Source organism: Clarias gariepinus, chromosome 13, assembly GCF_024256425.1.
Source record: "Clarias gariepinus isolate MV-2021 ecotype Netherlands chromosome 13, CGAR_prim_01v2, whole genome shotgun sequence".
Classification (NCBI taxonomy): Eukaryota; Metazoa; Chordata; class Actinopteri; order Siluriformes; family Clariidae; genus Clarias; species Clarias gariepinus.
In genome coordinates, this window is record NC_071112.1 from 12169354 (window position 1) to 12187847 (window position 18494).

The window sequence follows — 18494 nt, forward strand, 5'->3', positions numbered from 1 at the left end:
GGGGGGGGGGGTCTTAACATCTCCTGGTCATCTCCATGGTCTGTGCAGGATCCCCCCCATCGTCATGACTGACCTCACATTTAAAGGCAACATGCTGGATCATTAGGAGAATTGGTTTGGGGCGGTGCAGAGTGTGTGCAACACATCCCCGACTGAAGGGATCAAATCTGTGCCATCTGACGCTCAGGGATTTAAGGGCTAGTGAAAATTGCTTTTCCCAGTGGGGAGATTAAGAACTGAGTGGTGTTTACAGTGAGGGTTGAGCTGTGGTTTCTTCCTTGGCTCCTGGGCTAAAAGAGAATGTACTTGCCTGTGTGTTCAGGACATGTATGTAAAATTTAACTAGGTGTGACTGGAGGACTATGTGCACTATGCAGATAGATGCTGTTATTGTGCTGATCTACATCTGTTTAATGGGTACTGCTGGGAAGTCAGTCCATCAGAGGGGTTCTAAACCTGAGGCCTACAAGCAAAGCAGGTAAGGAGGTGGTTTGGTCAGTAAAACACTGTGTATGCAAAAGTCTCTTATTTATTTACAGTAACTTCTTTAGACTTAATTATTTTAAATGTACTCTTAATAAATTACAGTGAAATTTAATAGTTTTAAAATTGGATTATTTTTTTTTAAACATACATTTTGTTTAGTTTTTAAATGACTGTGACTACTGTTAGTTTGCCTAAATTTTATGTTAAACTGAAACATTCAATAATTGCAATAATGTAAGCAATTTATATGCTAATATAATGCTAATATATCTGTTGTTTTTTTTTACGAAGTGAGTTTAATAGAAATATTTTTTATTTGCTCCTGACCTCAGAATCTCTTTTGAAGGTATTTTAAAGGTCTTTTAGTGCATCTTCTCCCCAGGTGTGGCATATAAGTTCCCAGTTTTCTTCCTACCTTATAAAATTATGCCTGTGCCCAAATTGGGTTTAGTTGCCCTTGGATAGATTGGCCTAGAGTTCCCCGGATAGGCTTCAGAACCACTGAAACCCAGTTCATGTGGTTACAGAAGATAAATGGTTGTTCATAATCTGTCACGGGAGAATTCCTCCAAACAACCAAGGCAATGACTTGATATATGGATATTTGTTTATATAGAGCTTGAAAATCTGAGTATCGTAGTCCCAGGTATAGCTTAAAAAGAGGCATAATTTAAACTCGGTGCACACCCTGAAGTAAGTAGATCTGCAGTTTTGTTCACTGATGTGGGCAGGAGTGGATTGGACAAACCTTAGACCTAAGAGGATTAGTAACCAGCTGCCGATGGAGACTAAAAGAAAAAGCCCCCATTACCATACATTTCTTTCATACAGCAACCCCCTGCCTTCATCATGGCGGATTTTATGAAATATCACTTTACCTTGGCATTTTACTAGCTACTTGTCTATGAGACATTTTAAGTACACATTTTGCTTACGTTCTGTCAGCAATCCATTTAAAGCATTCAAATTCATATCCCATGACCCATTTAATATTATGTATTCCAGGTTTACTGTATTGTGCATAAACAGCAAACTTATAGGTGATGTGAAAATAACAGTGCAATAACTGTCTGTCATAAAAATGGAAAAATAACAAAATGCTACGATGGCTTACATATTGCATATACATTTTACAAGTACTCTACTGGGAAATCTATCTGTAAAAAAAGTTAGCCTGACAAATTGTCAACAAGACAATGCAGATCAGTCTACTCTGGTTAAATAGTACTTATACCACAGTATTGTTGAATTCTTGATTATGATATGTTTGTATACTTTACATGGGGACTTGAAAACTAGATATATCATATAAATAAATATAAAAAGATATATCATATATTACCATTTATATGGTAACCATTTAGTATCACCTGGTGTAGAGATGATCATTTAAGTTTTCTGACATTAAAGTTTTCATGATAGAGGACTGTGATAATACAAACTTTTAAAGACACTCCACAACATTCTATGCTATTCAAAATTAATAAAATATTTTTTTAGCAGTTTTAGCAATGTTTGCATGCAACATTAATTGCTGATACACCCACACAAAAATCACCAAATGTTTAATAGATTAAATGTTTAGATGAATTATTTTAATATTTAACAAAAGTTTAGGTTAATGATATTAATATTAATTAAATGAATTGTGGATTATTACATTTATTTATATAATTGCAAATTGTTGATTTAATTTTGCTAAAATTAAAAATGTCTAAATAATTTTTTTATCACTGAAACAGTCCAATTTTTAGAAGAAGTCCGGATCTAACAAAATCTCCGGTGACAAAATCAGAACAATTATTAAGGATAGATGATCATGACTTTACAATGAGGCCAGCATTTGGAGGTAAGTCTCCACTATTTTTATCAGCTAATATATATACTATATTTTTTGAATTCTACTGTAAATTACAAAAGTCTTGAGCCTTAAGCATTTCTGCACACTGAATTAAATTAAATCATGTAGATTAAATAAAAGAAATGAAAACAAATGTTTTACTGTGACAGGTCTTAAAGTGCCCAAATATATGTTTTAAACATTGTTTTTTTATCTAAGTAAATTTGTCATTATCTGCACCTGTTTCTCACTGGTTCATTCTTTAAGTTAGATGTTATTTACTGTGTGGTCAGTTACAAGGACTGGATTGAAAATACAAGTAAGTATGGCTCTTTGGAAGCAAAATATGAAGAAACAAGGGGTGGCTCAGGACTTTTGCACAGGTCTAATGTAGGTCTCATGATTAGTGTAAGTAGTTAATACATAAGATCTAATACATAAGGGAGACTTGAATTCAAATTTCAACTACATATAATATATGAATTGAAGGTACAGTACTATGAATATGGAATAACTACAATTATGCAAGATAATTTTTAATTAAATTTCATCTGTATCTGAATCAAAATTCAAAATGTATCTGAAAAATTCAGAATATAGTTCTTACCTCCTGTATTATGTCACATGGCCGTGACTAAATGAATACATTGATACAAGGGCAATATCCACTGCTAAAATTTGAATATGGAAAGGTTGAATACAATTGCATGATTTGTTTGTGGTTAAATTGTCAAAATGGATTACAAGGCTTTAGTGTCATTTTATTGTGACCAGGGTTAAAAAACTTCTGCATGCATAGACACTTTTAGCATTTTGCAATAAAAGTGCAATAAAATTACATTTTAAGATATTATCGCAATTGACAAGTGATTTCCTACAGGATCAACACATCAATGATTAAAACTGGTAGTGTCATTACTGATGATCAGTTAATATATAAAATATATGTGTTTATTTTGATTGGGATTGTGATTACATTGTCATCTTCTCATCTCACTGATCTCGCTGAAAAGCAAATGATCTCTTTTGCCAGGTTTAGGTAGTGCTATGTCACAGCAGCTTTAAAATGACCTAGTGACCTGGTCACAAGACAGATGTGGGATCTTTGATCCACTGTGACGTAAATGTTCTTTTTTTGTTGTTGTTTTTATTATGGGACATTATTTTGAGCCAAAAAACTAAAATAGGACAAATTCCTGTACCCCATGAGCACCATCATTATTACATCTTGATTGTCTGAGGAAACCTGTTTTTTTCACAGTTGTAAAGAACACATTTAGAGAAGGGCTATATGGGAATATATTATAATGAATACTTTAATAATATAGCCTTTAAAAGAAAAAATGTAATCCGAGCTATGTATATTATTTACTATAATTATGCACTTACAGGACCACCTATACCAGTAGGGGTAGATGTTCAGGTAGAGAGCCTTGACACAATCTCTGAGGTTGATATGGTAAGTACTTATCCATATATTACATTAGTTATAACATATGAGGGCATGGAAATTTCATGACAAATGCATAGTATGCTTGTTTACTAATAGCTGGGGGTAATGTGGGTTTGATGTATTTTGCTTTGGGGAGGAGTTGTTATGAGGGCTGTACTACATCATTCTCTAACCATTCTCTAATCTCCAAAATCTGGAGACAGTATTTGTTTTATATACAATTACAGAATGATTTAAACTGGAAAATTGTGTTTTGTTAGGAAAGTTGACCTAAACAGGAATCTATAATTGAAATAATCTTTCCATGAGGAACCGTGTAAAAATCCTGTTTTTGAGTTTAAGGGTACTTAACATGAAACCTTACAATGTACAAACTTTTACTTTACCTGAATTTATTATATTGCTATTGTGAAAAGATAAAAGCTCCACCAAAAACACATAGAAAACAAAGCTTTGACATTAATAGAATCAATAGAATGAACATAGTAAACAAAGCTTTGACATTAATAGAATCAATAGAATGAACATAGTAAACAAAGCTTTGACATTAATAGAATAGAATAGTGATTTCATAGCATATGCTCAAAGACCCATAACATACAAACCTATAGAATGATACTAGTCTGCAGGACAGCTGTATGGAAGTAAATAAATTGAAAATAAAAAAGCATGCTAAAATTCTTATAGATGAGTTGGTCAAAAGGATTACCACTTGTATTTCTTAGTCCAAATACCATACATTATTGTGTATAAATGTGATAAATGTAATTTCCAGTCTTACATGTAGGCAGAAAGCTGTATTTTTATGCCCCAGGACTTTACTATGACGCTTTATCTGAGACATTACTGGAAGGATGAACGCCTGGCCTTTCCAAGCACCAACAACCAGAGCATGACCTTCGACAGTAGGCTGGTGAAGAAGATTTGGGTGCCTGACATGTTCTTTGTTCACTCAAAAAGATCTTTCATCCATGACACTACCAGTGACAATGTGATGCTGCGGGTTTATCCTGATGGAAATGTGCTCTACAGTTTACGGTACAATCACTTTAACCAAAGCTTATCTAGGACAAGTGGATTTTTAAGATTATTGTTATTGATATGATAACGAATATCATTTTGTTGAAATAGTTTTTTTTGTTGTTTTTTTATTTATATAAGCCAGTTAAGAGAGTCACTGTGGTTGTTTTGAGGTTTTTGCTTTGCCCAGGGCAGAGCAGCAGGAGGAAAGGATCAGCTGGAGAGCAAACAACTATGTCCAAATGTTCCTGCCTCCAGGCTACTGCTGTCCACAATATACTACTTTTAGTTAAATTTAGAACATTCCACTCAATACTGAACTCATGGACCCTGGATCTTGCCACAAGGGACAGCATCACTGAGCCATCACCTCCTCTCCTCTTCTCTCCTCCCCTCTCCTCTCCTTAAACTTATACGCAGCTTAGTACATTCTAGGGGCTACCCTACACTTATGTGGCATTTCAAAATTTCATTTAGTGTCTTAAAGCCTGCAGCAAAGAGGACACATGGCACGCATAATATGGTCATCAAGGGGAACACTAACCATTTGTGCTCTCCATATGCCTCTCATATGGATTATTAACCTAATAAACCTCATTACTATGATTAGGCACGATCTAATTGACATTACATTAAAGTAATGTAATTGATTTCATGTCCACATGTAGTACCCTATTTATAGGATCAAACAGTGAACACAATAAAAAAAGTATTATTTATTTGCAAAGACAGAAAAACAGTTGCTGTCTTTGATATTCAACAGTGTAAAAGAATTATAAATTGTTGACAAATAATATTGAATATGATCTAATAAAATAACACAGAGAATAAGGCTGTATAAGACTGTTATTTTAAATGTATAAAATGGTCAAAGTAACAGGATTAAATTATTATGTTTTGCAGAGTAACAGTCACTGCGATGTGCAATATGGACCTCAGTCGTTTCCCACTGGACACACAGACCTGTTCACTCGAGATAGAGAGCTGTATGTAGAGTTGAAAAAATATGTTGATTTAACTTATTTTTGTGATTTTTTGTTTTATGGAAAACTTTTAGGTTTCTTTAAAAGTAGTGCAGTACAGTGATCATTGTTGGCTGGTGAACATACAGTACACTGCTCAGGCTGGGGTGCCCATGATGCTGTCGCCAGGTTATTCAATTTACCTGGCAGTGGTGTTTATGTTAAGGCTGATTGGCTTATATTTTGTGTTTCTAAAAGATTAGGTACAGCTTTTATTGTACCTTGCTCTGCAACGTATACATTCAAAAACTTATCATGTAAGTAAGCACTAGAATGGCCCGAACAAGTGACCTTGGTCACTATAAATGTGGCACTAGGCGCAAATAAATCCAGCCTATCGTGATCTATCAAACTAATTACCAAGTTGGGAAAGCTGATATATTTGCTAAATATTAAGTACTGGTATAAAGAAAAGATTAAGATTGAGAATTATTTCATTATAATATTAGTTATTGTTGGTAATGTTATATTTTACTAACCCAACAGTAAGGCAATTAAAATATCGTAATTATTGCTTATATATACAGTATATTGATCAATTTAACCTTGTAAGGAAGCTGAAATATAACTCTGTCTATATTTTGGCAGCTGATGGATAGACAGAGTATTTTTTTCCTTTTTAACAGGATTGTCAATTCTAGCTCCTCAAAGACAGGCCACAATCAGAAAAATTACACCCCAAATTTAACATTCATCTGCAAAATTCTTTGCAAAAACAGATACATTAATTATTTGTCTAAAATATACTGAGGAGTCTATCAAGTGGCACTGTTGCTAGCACTGACTAAGAAAGGAAACTGGAAAACAGTTGCATGGTCAGCTGAATCCGGCCTCAAGTATAATCATGCTAATGAAGGCCTCAGAAGTTTGTGCAACATGAGTCCATGGGGTTATCCGTGTGTGAGATGAAGCATGCATGTCATTGGTGGAAGTGATGGTGTTGGAATTATTCCACTGTCACACATACTGTACATGGTGTAGTGAAACATCATTGCTAACAGGTACCTTATAGATCATCCAGCATGATATGTATCATTAATAACAGATGACAGTTGCAAATCAGTTGCAAATCTGGCCTGCACAGCTCCTCCTAATAATTATACATACTCATTTACTCATTTAGTATTGACTTGCAACCTTATCAATTACCTTTGGGATGAGCTTGCATCAAGTCTATATGATTTATGCTCTATGCTTATATACACAAAGCATCCAGAAACTCATGCTGTTCTAAAGTCTATAGGAGACAACATGCTACTTAGGTGTACTTAATAAACTGGCGAGTCACTGAAAAGCAAAGCAAAAAAGCCACAAAATAACGGTCATCTGTTGCAAAATATGATGTATTCCCACTATAGATGCATACACTGATGATGACCTCATGTTGTACTGGAAAAAAGGGAATGAGTCTTTAAACACAGACGACAGAATCTCGCTTTCCCAGTTTCTCATCCAAAAGTTTCACACAACAACAAAGCTGGCTTTCTACAGCAGCACAGGTAATCCATGATAATGTGTTACTTTTACAACATTACTTTACAATTTGGCACCCAGTATGTTACTAAACTTTTTTTTTTGATATATTTTTTTTTACAGGCTGGTACAATAGACTGTATATCCACTTCACCCTTAGGCGGCATGTCTTCTTCTTTCTGCTGCAGACATATTTCCCTGCCACACTCATGGTCATGTTGTCCTGGGTGTCATTCTGGATCGATCGCAGGGCCGTACCTGCTAGAGTACCTTTAGGTTAATTCCCAATGATTCACAACAATTTCAAACCAAACCTAACAGAGTACAGTATAATAAAATATTTCACTCATATTAATTCACAAAAATGTTGAGTACTTATTAAAGATGCATCTTATCAAGCTCTTTATTCCTTAGTGATTTGCACATTTACATTAATATGATGTAGACATATAAAAGTTACATAATTTAAAAAAAAAAGTGTATGATTTAAATCATTGCATGGAGCTAGAAGTATTGCAGTAGGTTAATTTATGCAAAGTGTGTAATAATTGAGCAATTAAAAAATGACATATTCTTCCTTTAATTACAAACGTAATGCTTTCAGACATACAATGATAACATAAATTTCATACTTCATATGAAGCATGTTTACATATTTTATTTTGTAGTAGAAACATATTAGATCTATACTATAGGATACACAAAGAAGCAATCTGTAAGATCATGCTGCCCTCATACAGCTGTTTTGTGTTACTCAGGTATCACTACAGTTCTCACAATGTCCACCATCATCACTGGCGTCAATGCATCCATGCCACGTGTGTCCTATATAAAGGCAGTGGACATCTACTTGTGGGTCAGCTTTGTGTTCGTGTTTCTCTCTGTTATTGAGTATGCAGCTGTCAACTACCTGACCACCGTGCAGGAACGCACAGAGAGGAAGCTCAGAGAGCAAGTGAGTGTACACACACGAACAACACACTTTATGGCACTAAAACAGTCGATTAGTTCATATTTTGCACATACAGTACAGGACTGATAGAAATTACACAATGCTCACTTTGTTGCTTGGAAAATGTTAATGGTTATATTAGTTAAGTGATTTTTGGTTATTCATAGGTCACATTATACCTTAATGCATTTCAGAAAGGTTTCACAGAGATACTAAATTTAATTAATAATTAAAAAGGTATGAGTAGACTCCATTCACCAATAACAATTAATGCTCTGACTCTTAAGTTACCCTGCACATGTGGTATAGCACACCCAGATGAGGACCTGATGGTGAATACTGCCTATAGTGATGTAGATCAAAGCACCACTGGGAACTATAGGATGCCAGCACACGACGTGAGACAGGAGAGAATCTTTGCTCAGTTCACATTAGCAGACAGCCAGACTACCAGTCAGGTAAGGAGCTTAAAAAGCTACATCAACATCTGGATAGACACTCATGCCATAGACAAATACTCAAGAGTTATTTTTCCTGGAGCATACACCCTCTTCAACATCATCTACTGGTCTATCTACTCCTAACACACCACCAGGAATGGAGTGGTCCGAACTATAAAAAGTTAGGAGAGACTTTGTAGAGGTGCAATGAATACTCACAAGAAGAATAAGAAGCTAACAACAAGGATGAAAAAGGTGTCACTTAATCCATTTTGCATTTTACTTTTTTTTTCAAATAATGTTTTTTCCTTTGAATTTTTTAATCATTCAAAAAATGTAAAATATGCCAACAAGCTAAATTTAAAAAGGAAGAGAATACATTTTTTAATTATGTGGTTTCCCGTGATGTGGGCAACCTTTATATGGAAATGACGAAAATATATATATACTCAGCAACAAAAAAAAAAGTCCCTTTTTCAGAACTGTGTATTTCAACAATAATGTTGTAAAAATCCAAATTACTTTACAGATCTTCATTGTAAAGGGTTTAAACAATGTTTTCCATTCATGTTCAATTAACCATAATCAATTAATTACCATGTACCTGTGGAATGGTTGTTAAGACCTTAACAGCTTACAGAAGGTTTTTTGATTTAAGATCACAGTTCTAAAAACGCAGGACACTAAAGAGACTTGTCTACCGACTGTGAAAAACACCCAAAGAAAGATGCCCAGGGTCCCTGCTCATCTGCGTGAACGTGCATTAGGCATGCTGCAGGGAGGCATGAGGACTGCTGATGTGGCTAGAGCAATAAATTGCCATGTCTGCACTGTGAGACACCTAAAACAGCGCTACAGGGAGACAGGAAGGACAGCTGATCATCCTCGCAGTGGAAGACCACGTGTAACAACACCTGGATCGGTACATCCGAATATCACACCTGCGTGACAGGTACAGGATGGCCACAACAACTGCCCGAGTCACACCAGGAACACACAATCCCTCCATCAGTGCTCAGACTGTCCGCAATAGGCAGTCCATGAGGAGGAGAAGCACTGCAGGACCTCAAGCAGCTGGTGGCCACACCAGATACTGACTGGTACTTTTGATTTTGAGCCTCCCTTCATTCAGGGACACATTGTGAAACATTTTTAGTTTATGTCTTATGGTGTTGACTCTTTTAATGTTCATACAAATATTTACACATTAAGTTTACTGAAAGTAAAAACAGTTGAAAGTCAGAGGACGTTTCTTTTTTTGCTGAGTATATATATAAACCTCTAAGCATAATAGGATTTCACATAATGTAGATATGGGGTAACATTTTGTATCAAGGCATAACAAAAATGTTTATAATTTTTTTCAATTATAAAAATCATTTAATATTATAAGTCAGTACATATGTAATTTATAGACATTAATAAATAAAATCAATGTTACTGTATTGTATTTAACCTGAACCTTCCAGGGGGTTGTAAGCGGTATAGAGAATGAATCCATGAATCCATGTATAAAATACAAGCATATTTTCTTGAAATACCATTTTGTAAAGTTTAGCATAACTGTTTGTAAATTGAACAAAATAGTTGCATGAATTTTATACTTATTTACTTTGCATTTTTATTTTATATATAAGTATTAAAAAGTAGATTCTTGTTTGTGTGTCTAGGATTTTGTTATTCATACAGTATGTACTGAGCAAAATGTCAAGTGTTGGTCAGATGGTATAATATAACAAACATTTGCACTTGAGACTAATTTACTATTGTGGATTTAGGACAAAAAATTTTCTTTCTTTCTTTTTTTCTTTTTTTCTTTTTGTTGTGTGTCGTGTTTTTAATATTTTTCATGGTTAATATCTGTGATTCTCACATTAAAAAACTGTCTCAATTTTCTGTAATTTATTTACCAACTATGAATATTGATAATATTTATGAGAAATTAAATAAACGTGTACATAATACAGAAAAAAATCAATTAAGCTATGGTTCTGAGGATGATTTAATTTAGAAGTAACTCCACACAGAAGGGACCTGCAACATACATTTACTCATTTGGTTCTGTAGAATTCACACAAAGTGTACAGTAAGATTATGAAGGACACAGAACATTAACCACTGAGCCACTGCTCTCCGCATGGAGATGACTCAGTAATCTTACTGGAGATTGGTACATTATCAATGATTAAGACGATTATCAACGGTCTATTCTTTAAAATGTCTTAATAGTCCTTAATATACGCAATGTCCCAACATTCTACTTTAATAGAAACTATTTTTTTTAATAAACATTTACATTTTTTGCACGCCTTTTGTGCCAATAAGTGAGGCTGAGATTGAAATGGAAAAATTTATTTGTTACTGGTGGTACTGTTATACATTAAAAAGAAACATGATCTTGGATTTACACTTTAAGTAATTTTTCTCTATTGAATATACAATATGCATACTTATTTATTCATCTGCAAGCAATGATTTTTTCTTTTACAGTTACAAACATGAAATACATCATGATTTCTTTTTTTTTTACTGCAAACAAGCACTGAAAACTTGATTATATTGCCTACTGGTTTTATTTTACCTGTCTTAAATAATAGCTGATGTTTTCTGTTTTGTATTTCATTTAAAATGTTGTTTATTGGCTTTTTTATGTCCATGCTTTAAGCACCATGGATCATGGGTTATCACAGCATTATTAGTATCAGCACTCATGATTTTCATGGCATTATATTGTAAACTTATCATTTATAATTGGAAAGACTCTAATTTTCAGATCCATGGAAGCACAACAGAGCATCCACAGCAGCCGCTGCTAAAGTCCTGGTGCCAGACACCACAGCACACCCCCAGATGTCCTGTGTAGCCATGCTCTAAGGGTCCAGAGCTGTTCCTGCAGCACAAGGGGAATGCACACAACATTTTGCATTTTTACGTTATTGCTGATGCAATTACTATTTCATGCTATGTCCAAGGGTGTTGCAGGTAGTATTGCTTCTTCACTTCAGGGTCCCTGTTTCAAGCCTGAGAACAGGTTATTAATGTGTTCTCCTCATGTAACCTTGCTTCAGCTGGGTTCTTACTACTTTCCAAAAAACTACAAGTAGGTCTACATGTTATTTAACATTTCCCCTATGTGCAAAAGAGTGGGTGTATGTGTATGCATTGTGCCATTATTGCTTAATGCCCTATCTTCCCAGGATAGGCTCTGGAGCAATACAAAACAGTTCCTGAAGAGGAATTAACATTATGAATTGAATCTTTTATTGTTGTCAGAACAAAGCTCTGATCAGTAGCTACAGTATTATCTTTAAATGCAAACTGCACTACATGGGTGGTGTGAAATAAAGGGTACAGAATTAATCATATCTAGGGTTAGGAAATAGGGAGCCATGCGCTTTTGCCATTGATCATGTTCCAATCCTCCTACTGTAGCTTCAAACAGAAGTGATCCAGAATGATCATGTTTTAGGATTAACTCTTTACATCTCCAAATACTGTACCTGAAAAACTTTTCTGACAATTACATAAAAATAGATTTACAGTAGTTTTGTTGCTGGCTACAATCTTCACGCCTTAATGAAATGGGTGCATAAGAACAAAGCTTTTAAATGTTATAATCATTAAGACCATGTTCTTTTAGGTAATATTTAATCAGTTTTCATTTAACTTATTAAGAGCAGGCTATGATATAATACCTCCCCCTACTAGAAATCCACACAAATCCTCTACTTAAATGAGATTCAACAGACATGGGCCTTCATTTCCATTTTAAAGATTTTTACAAATCAACCCCAAAAAAAATAAAAATTTATATATATATATATATATATATATATATATATATATAAAAAAGTTTGATTAACTATTACTTCACGATGGTGTAGAACCTGACACGGACAAGATCATAACTTTATTTTTAATCACTGTCACACTTTTTGTCAGTAGTATGGATACAGATCAGAAATAACTCATACCACTGAATAAACAGAAAGGTTATCTACATACACAAAAAAGCATCAGCAGCATTTTGATAAAATAAAAAAAGACATACACAGTAATTATAGTAGCTTTATTTGGAAAAAGTGTTCCATGATTACTGCTGCCATTAATTTATTATTCCAATCAATCCTGATCAAAAATGCTATCTCTAGGATCCATCATACACATTTGGTTACCAAACAAAATAAAATGTGCACACAAATAATACAAAATATGATTTAAAAACTAAATGTGCACCTAAAAAAAAACACTATAGACATGTATGTAATGGTTTCTTTTTTATAATCATAAAAATTATGCACAGCAGGTCATTAAATTTCCTCAATGACCTACGTGCCCCATCATCCAAGCCAACGCATCATATCTAAATGATCTATGTTCAGTGATTTACATATGTTTATATATCCATTCTCTGTTTCAAAATCAACAAAAAAAAAAATCTGTGACAAACACACAAATGGAACTGAAAACATTCAAACCATATGCACTTTCATTTCATACTGTGCTTAGCTTCTAACACAAAGGAAATACTGTTAACGTTGATAATAACCCCCCTTACCACCCCTTCCTCCATGGTTTCGTCCTCCACCCCCATCTCGGCCCCATCCACCTTGTCCACCGCTTCTGTGTCCACCCCCTCCATATCCCCCTCCCCCATGTCCACCACCTTCATGTCCATCTCCACCATATCCGACTCTATGGCCACCACCCCAATAGCCACCCCCACGTCCTCGGTATCCACCCCCTCCTCTTCCTCCGCCATCCTGTCGCTTCTGCCAGGGAGGCATTTCAGGGGGAGGAGCCTCAATCTCTGATGGTCTTCCACCTCGATCAGGAACCCTTCCCATCAGCACCTAAGGATTCATTGGCAAACAGAGAATACCTGAGCTTAGCAATGAATTAAATTTATTAAATTTAGGGCTAAAATAGGGAAGGTGGATTTGATTAAATAATAAAGGTTCACAGAACTTTACAAACAAATAGCTCACACTAACTACAATTTAATTATCTTGGTTAATATTCAGATGTAACATTGTAAAACATTATTAAATATAAATATAAAATTCTAACAACGGAAGGACATTTAACTTTATTTAATCTAAGAGAAGTGAACAGTATATAAAAACATATGGCAGTTAAGGCATGGTTGAGCAAATGGAGTGGTATGGACAAGCCTGCACAAGTGTTTTTTGTTTTAGTGAGTAGCAGAATAAAAATAAAAGGCAGAGATTTGACATAAGACACACAAAAAGACAGTTTTTGTATAAAAATAAAACATTGAAAATACAATCAAGGGAGAGCAATTGCATGTCTGATTCAGGTGTACCTAAAAGCTGGAAATCAGAGTATGTACTTGCACTCACCTTGTTCACAGCGCAGGCAGTCCTTTCCCTGCAGGACTCACTGCTGGTCTTTACCATGTAGCAGATATCTTCTCGTGCTGCCAGGAGGTGAGCAAGGCTTATTGATGACTTTAATGTCAGTGAGTGTCTTTTTGGCTGATAGGCCCTGGCCATAATGTCAGTTTTTGCCTGATGAAAAAGAATAAATGGAATTTACTTGCCTGGCACACACACTAACCACTTTACTAAAAACATTGTATAATTGCATAAACGAACAAATATATGTAATCAGTTAATTATGTGGCGGCAGCAGCACCATGTAAAAATTCATGTAGATACATGTATATATGTCTTCTATTAATGATCACATCAAACAGAATGGGTAAAAAAAAATTATCTTAGTGACTTAGTCCCAGAAAGGCTGGTTTAAATATATAAAAAATTAAGCAAAAAAAAAAAAAAAGCAAAATATTATCTAAAATTTACATCAAACTGTGCAAAAACATCAAGTGAGAAAAATTGTGGGTAATGAAACATTCACTAGAATGATTTGGTGACAACTCAGAAAAAAAGTTCACTTGGTCTAATGAATTTGGATGTCTGTTCTGGCATGCAGATGGTAGCGTCCAAACTTGGCATCAACAGCATGAATCCATGAACTCAACCTGCCTTGTGTCAACATTTCAGGTTGTTAGTGGTGGTGTAATGATGCGAGGAACGGTTTACTGGCAGATACTTGGCCCGTGAAAAACCAATAAAGCATTATTTGCATGCCAAAGCCTGTAAGCCAAGTGTTGTTGCTGACCACATGCATCCTATTCTTATAATGGCTCTAGTGAACATATGGTTCCATGAACATGACAATGTGTTCAGTTTACTACAATGGCCCATTGAGCACTTCTGGGAAGTAGTAAAACGGGAGATACACAGTATGAATGTGCAGAGTTATGTGATGCAAAAAGATGTTTTCAATACTTTTTGACGAATTGAAGCAGGTTCTGAAAGCACAGGTACATCCTACCTAGTATGAAAATGGTGTTGCTAATAAAATGTCATACGAGTGTATACATGATGTCATTTTACGGACCGACCCATACATTTTTGGGGTAAAACTTTAGCGATTTTTTTACTACTGTATGTGACTGTGTGGTGCTCAAATCGGGACACACAGAAACGTGACACGAGATGGCAGAAAGCTGCAGCTTAACGTGCCTTGGCTCTGTCTGACCAGCTGAAAGACTGCACAGTAACATCCAACCGTTTGATCAGCATGCGCCGACGACACTCGTAGTCTGCCAAAAGAACACCATTTATCTTCTCCAGCTGTCTCTGAGGATAAAAAACAAGTCAATTATTAAGAAACCACGAAATGCAACCACTAACACTAGTAAGGCCCACTCCCTCCTGTTCTGGGAAAAAATCTGAATAATCTTGCTGGCTCACAAAGTTTATTAGTTTTACTTACATCTGCTTAAGTTACTTTCTGATTTATTTTGCCCCATCGTTAAACACAGTACAAAATAGTTATTTTAAATCCATGCTAAACAGGATTAAAGTGTCCACTGAAGATTTAATGAATTTAGTAAAAGCTTCATGAAGCCCCTTATGAGTATGCCGCCATGTTTGTTATGCTCCCGCATTAATATACATCATCTTTCTTGGTTTTTCAAACTTCACATCAGACCACCTGTTACTGCGACTTTTTTTTTGTTGGGTCCTGCAGGATCCTAGTCCTAATGCACACTTCCAAGCTACACCATCAGGATTCGCCAAATCAGTATTCCCTCTATAATAGTATAGGTATGCTGGGTCTCCATGACAACAAGACCTCCAGAATGCCCATACAACAGGACATTTTGTCCCCACTTATGGGGTAATAATAACTTAAGAGTTTCTTTTAGGTGTCTTTCTAAGTGTCTCCTCCCTGTTCTCTGATTCTGTCAGTTTCTGTTTTTAAGTGGTGAACGCACCAATTATTTTTGTTAACGGTGAACTTACTTACTAGGATTGACAAGTACATTTTTATAATACTACTGTTAATGTTATGTTTGTTAATACTTACCCACTGCTCACTGTTAAGGGATGCCTTTAACACTGGTTTTCCAACGTGTTTTTCTGGAACTTTCTTTAGCAAAACCTTAACCTGAAGCGACATTCAAGGCAAGAGACCAGTATTTACCAAACAGCAAATACAAACATTAGACAAAAAAGTGCCTCTACTCATTTTAAACTCTTCATTGTTTTGATTGGGTAAAATGTCTTATATCTTGCAAGACAACAATATATAATTCTTTAGCCAAAGACATCTTCGGTAAACTTACCTCATTTTCTATGGATGAAAACAAGTCTGATGTTTGCTGTTGGTCTGAATCTGAAAGTTTTAGCACTTTGCAAATTGCTTGGAGGTCGTGAAGAGGCAAGATCTTTTTCTCAACCTTTGTGTCTTTAACTGTTCTGCTTGTTATAATCTGCATGGCCTGAAGTTCCGATACTAAAAACACTGCAAACGCCACACTATTCAGTAACAATTGTACACTGTTTCTATCAAACAATTATACTCTTACAGTTAAAATGTTAAAACTTACAAAGGGTTTTCAGGTGCTCATTTTTCGTCTTCAGGTCCCCATCAAGCCCCTTATATGGACACGACAGCTCTTTTAACAGTTCGCTTAATTCAAGTTTCGCCTTTTCAGGATCTTCTGTAAAAAAAAAAACAAATCACAGATCAAATTGAAGACTCTGGGGTTAAGGAGATATGAGGGGGTATAAAATTTCATTATTCGCCTTTCGCCGTACATCCTCCGTGAGACACCTTAAATTCTCTATTGACGCATTCGCCATTAAAGACGAATTCTCGATGCTCAATGCCGTGAATGTAAAAAAAAATTACGATGAGCAAGCACTTGGTCAAGCCGCGGACCCGCCTCGCCTTTTTTGTTTTTGGAGATGATGGGCTCTTCTACTGTGAAGGCTGTTGCTTCGTCTCATGGTCATACCCATACACCAAGTTTTGTCACCGGTAATGATGCTCGCCTTGAAGGACGCTCAAGGCACACTGATGAGGTTCTTGGCAGACTTCAATGTGATGTTCCTTCTGCTCCTTAGTCAGCAGCCTGGGGACAAACTTGGCAGCCACACAGCGAATGTTCAAATCACACATTAGGAATGTTCCATATGACACACCAACAATGGCAACGAGATTGTGGATTTTTTTTCGACGATCATAATGCACAAATTGCTGAAGAGTTTTGACATTTTCAGTGGTCGAACTCGTTGAAGGTCTTTCTGATCTCTCATCATTTTACACTGATGTTCTTCTGCAATTGAAGCGTGTGTGCCACTCAAGTGACCTACAGCATGGTAGTAAACTTGCACATCATGTCAAACGTCTCTGTAGCAGATTTGTCCAGTTCCACGCAAAATTTCATGCTTGCTCTTTGTTCTAACGTGCTGTGAAATTGCAAACGTGGTAACGCACCTGGTCAGAATAACACCAGTTGAGGACGATGTCTTTTCGCACAGTGACTCATGAAGGTGCTTGCCAAATCTGTTTGAAGGCCTTTGTGCTGCCATCTGTTGGCGTGTTACAAAACTAGTCGCGAAACCTTCTGATAACACCTCATAGCAGAATTGCAAAAACGCGTACTATATCTTACTATATTGTCTGCATGTTAAAAGATCATCATATAACAAACATAATTCAAAAATGATTTAGCCAGGCAAAAATATAAATGAATGCATGATGTAAAAACATTTACCTGGTATTTCTGATTTCTGATTCTTGGCATGACAGTGTTGAAGTTTTGATGATAGCCATGTACACACACGTGCAAACTCCTGAGAGTTAAAGCCTTGCTCACATGCTGCTGAAAGTGCCCTTTCATCAAGGAAACCACTGTAGCTGAGAAATAAACAGTATGGTTTAAAATTCAATAACAGCAATAACGAAGACTCCAAGGTTTAAAAGAAAAAAAAAAACCCGCAGTGTACCAATCCTCGGTTTCCCTGGTCTTAAACGCGATCAGCGCCTGTTCTTTCTGCTGGTGTTGATTATTACTCCTGCTAACAGTGCTAAGCTAATATGTCGGCTACGCTAAGGTATATCGTGGATTTCTTTTTTTTTTTTACTTACCCGACTTGATCCAGTCCATCTAGTATATCGCTTTCCATTGCACGTGATTAAAATAAATAAATTAACTTAAACAACCATAAATATGAGCGGGGAACGCGCAATTTAGATTCAAGCGCGCAGCGCACGTGTGCATTGATAATACATCCGTAGTGCAACACAAACTACAACCCATAGTTCCGTACCCCGTTAGTTGCTGTGGGATTTAATTTCATTTTATGTTCTTGTTGTTGTTGTTAAATAATCGATTTATTTAAGTTTTTTTAAATTGGACTGTCACGAGTATGACCTATAATGAGAGAGAGAGAGAGAGAGAGAGAGATTTTCTTGCCTAGTA

The 18494-nt window shown here is 35.7% G+C and overlaps 2 protein-coding genes across 3 annotated transcripts; one reads left to right on the forward strand and one right to left on the reverse strand.

Annotated features, from left to right (window-relative positions):
- The first annotated feature begins 275 nt into the window (after window positions 1-275).
- On the forward strand, window positions 276-8938 carry LOC128535800 (gamma-aminobutyric acid receptor subunit rho-1). Its single transcript, XM_053509860.1, has 9 exons — window positions 276-478; window positions 2229-2335; window positions 3718-3785; window positions 4594-4817; window positions 5703-5785; window positions 7180-7320; window positions 7418-7570; window positions 8053-8249; window positions 8534-8938. Exons 1-9 carry the CDS (start codon window positions 363-365, stop codon window positions 8828-8830), a joined length of 1386 nt encoding a protein of 461 aa, XP_053365835.1. The 5' UTR covers window positions 276-362; the 3' UTR covers window positions 8831-8938.
- Window positions 8939-12595: 3657 nt separating this feature from the next.
- fam98b (family with sequence similarity 98 member B) lies at window positions 12596-18298 on the reverse strand. 2 transcript variants are annotated; one of them, XM_053510075.1, is made up of 8 exons: window positions 18161-18298; window positions 17787-17929; window positions 16614-16724; window positions 16350-16528; window positions 16091-16171; window positions 15241-15357; window positions 14050-14217; window positions 12596-13539 (listed from the first exon to the last, which is right to left on the reverse strand). In XM_053510075.1, exons 1-8 carry the CDS (start codon window positions 18196-18198, stop codon window positions 13219-13221), a joined length of 1158 nt encoding a protein of 385 aa, XP_053366050.1. In that variant the 5' UTR covers window positions 18199-18298; the 3' UTR covers window positions 12596-13218. The 2 variants fall into 2 exon arrangements, with proteins under 2 accessions (XP_053366050.1, XP_053366049.1); XM_053510074.1 differs by having other exon boundaries at window positions 16614-16727.
- Between the last annotated feature and the right edge of the window lie 196 nt (window positions 18299-18494).

Excerpts from the sequence above, each read along its gene's own strand:
- LOC128535800 (XM_053509860.1), top strand. The coding sequence starts at position 363 with ATGTGCACTATGCAGATAGATGCTGTTATTGTGCTGATCTACATCTGT. Across the intron at positions 479-2,228 it reads GAGGCCTACAAGCAAAGCAG|TCCAATTTTTAGAAGAAGTC; the intron begins GTAAGGAGGTGG and ends TCACTGAAACAG. Across the intron at positions 8,250-8,533 it reads AGAGGAAGCTCAGAGAGCAA|TTACCCTGCACATGTGGTAT; the intron begins GTGAGTGTACAC and ends CTGACTCTTAAG.
- fam98b (XM_053510074.1), bottom strand. The coding sequence starts at position 18,198 with ATGGAAAGCGATATACTAGATGGACTGGATCAAGTCGG. Across the intron at positions 14,218-15,240 it reads GCTGGTCAGACAGAGCCAAG|GCAAAAACTGACATTATGGC; the intron begins GCACGTTAAGCT and ends CTTTTTCATCAG. Across the intron at positions 13,540-14,049 it reads CTGCCTGCGCTGTGAACAAG|GTGCTGATGGGAAGGGTTCC; the intron begins GTGAGTGCAAGT and ends ATGAATCCTTAG.